Consider the following 2,056-nt stretch of genomic DNA (forward strand, 5'->3'; position numbering starts at 1 on the left):
AGCTCATGGCTGAATGAAGCTTATCTAATATATTTTCTCTGAAAGGCACATCACAACTTTCTTTGCCTAGGAACACTACACAGCACTTCAGCACTATTCTAGGGGGCCATTTTAAACAGTGAAATCACCCACAAAAAGCACAGAAGTGTAAAAACATGGTACTAATAGGTCGTGTTAAGAACACTTGTTTACAGAATGAGAGCTGAAACAAGGAGGCAGAGCATGTCCTTGTTCGCCCTCAGCTGGGAACATTCATGTCCCACAACTCAAAATTTATGCCACTCTGCATGACCTCGAAAGCATCATGAGTATTGATTTGGGGGTTACAAATACGTTTTCGCAAGTAGGTGAATTCACAAATATGGAATCTGCAAATACTGGGGGGTGACTGTATCTGATCTGCCAATAGCTGGGTGCTGAATAAACATTAAAGAGGAAACAGCAGAGGTCTTTTTGTTTCCTCCCCCTTAAATTTCTCATGGTGCATGTTGTCCTTTCCCACAGCCCCTAGACTTTCCTTGTCCTCAGGTGAGCAGTTACCTTCCATCCTCATCTCCACTGTTCCAGCCCTAGGGCAGGGCTACCCTCATCCTGACACCGCGCACTGAGCATCAGTCTACCTACTGTAGCCATCCCCGTACACGCCCCACCCCACCCCTTCACCAGGGCACACACTTGACACTTCCTGACCTGAGATCCCTCTGCCCATAGCCTTGCCTTCCTAAACCTGTTGGCTCACCAGTTCTCCTAAGTCTAATCCTTAATATCCTGATACCACCAGAAGGAAAGAACAACTCTTAGGGAAGCCTTCGTACACTTCTCCAAGTCACCAACTCAAAGGGCAATCTAGAAGAGTGGGCTTAGCCCCTTCATGATAATAACCTAAGGGCCTCAGCCCTGGGTGCTGTAGGAGGGGTAGCAGTTCATGTTAGCGGAGAAACTTCCCCTTTTAGGACTCTATAAACATGCTATAAGCCTTAGCAACTAAAAAACAGAAGAGGCACCACAGGATGCCATGAAGATCCTATAAGGTGCCACATAACATTCATTCAATGTCCACTATGTGCCAATCTTTGAAGCCCTTCATTCCCTCTAAAGGTGACAATTCCTCTTTATCCACCTCACACTTGGAAACACTCTTCCCAAAGCTCTTCGCCCTCCTCTGAGCAGGTACACCCCCCACGTCCCCATGGAGCACCTCTGCAGGTCTGTACCTGGCATGCCTGACATGAGAGAGAATCATCAAGAGATTGGCCAGGCGAATGGACTGCTGCTGAGAGGGGATGCCACTCTTGGAAATCACCCAGACCAGGGCATCAGTCACGGCATTCAGTAAGTGAGTCAGCTTCTGGCTGCTCTCAGCCTCCTGGGTTGCTACAGCCAAAGGGTACATACCTAGACAAAGAATAAAAGCCACAAGTCATTGCTCTGAAGAAAGAAACTGAAGCTCAGCCATTAAGCATGCCTACGTTCTCCAGAAATGAGGCCATATTGATCTGGGTTGTTCTGACCTCTGCATGTGTGGTGAGATCTTAAGAGTATGGTTTTTTAAAAGATCTTAAAATAGATTCTTCCCTGAGAACCAGCCCCTTCATTGAGCTGGAAGGTAAGCCTGGCTGAATGCAGGGCAGACTAAACAACCTCTCAAAGTACCCACCAGGCCCAGAACTGTAGCCTTCCCATAACAGTAAATGTTTCTAGTTGCCTTAATCTATGACATGGTGTTTCTTATCTGCAGCAACAGATGCACGTACAGATAGGCGGAAAGTGAGATTAATTCTACTCTTAGCCCCTAGGAGGCTACCTACCTAAGGGGGGTTTAATAAACATAAACTAATGTCCAATGCTATGAAGCCTCTCCTGCCCACCTCCTCATGGGTACCACGTGCCTCAGACAGCCACAGCAGGGCCCTGATGCCACTCTGTCCAGGTCCTCAGCATCTCATTTCTGTGGCATCTTGATGGGGCAGGAAGACCACTGATTTGGAGTCAGACAAAGCCACTTTATATCCACCATCTCTAGTGCTCTGACCCTGGACCAGCTTTCCAGCTCCCC

The 2,056-nt window shown here is 47.6% G+C and overlaps 1 protein-coding gene across 1 annotated transcript in view; it reads right to left on the reverse strand.

The window, feature by feature from the left end:
* The window catches only part of ESR2 (estrogen receptor 2 (ER beta)), an 84,177-nt gene that overhangs the window by 27,447 nt on the left and 54,674 nt on the right, over positions 1–2,056 (reverse strand). Inside the window, exon 7 of the mRNA XM_008566247.1 lies at positions 1,215–1,395. Within this exon, the coding sequence (XP_008564469.1) occupies positions 1,215–1,395 (181 nt within the window). The remainder of the gene's footprint in view (positions 1–1,214; positions 1,396–2,056) is intronic.

This window comes from Galeopterus variegatus, unplaced genomic scaffold (genome assembly GCF_000696425.1).
Source record: "Galeopterus variegatus unplaced genomic scaffold, G_variegatus-3.0.2 Scaffold231, whole genome shotgun sequence".
NCBI lineage: Eukaryota > Metazoa > Chordata > Mammalia > Dermoptera > Cynocephalidae > Galeopterus > Galeopterus variegatus.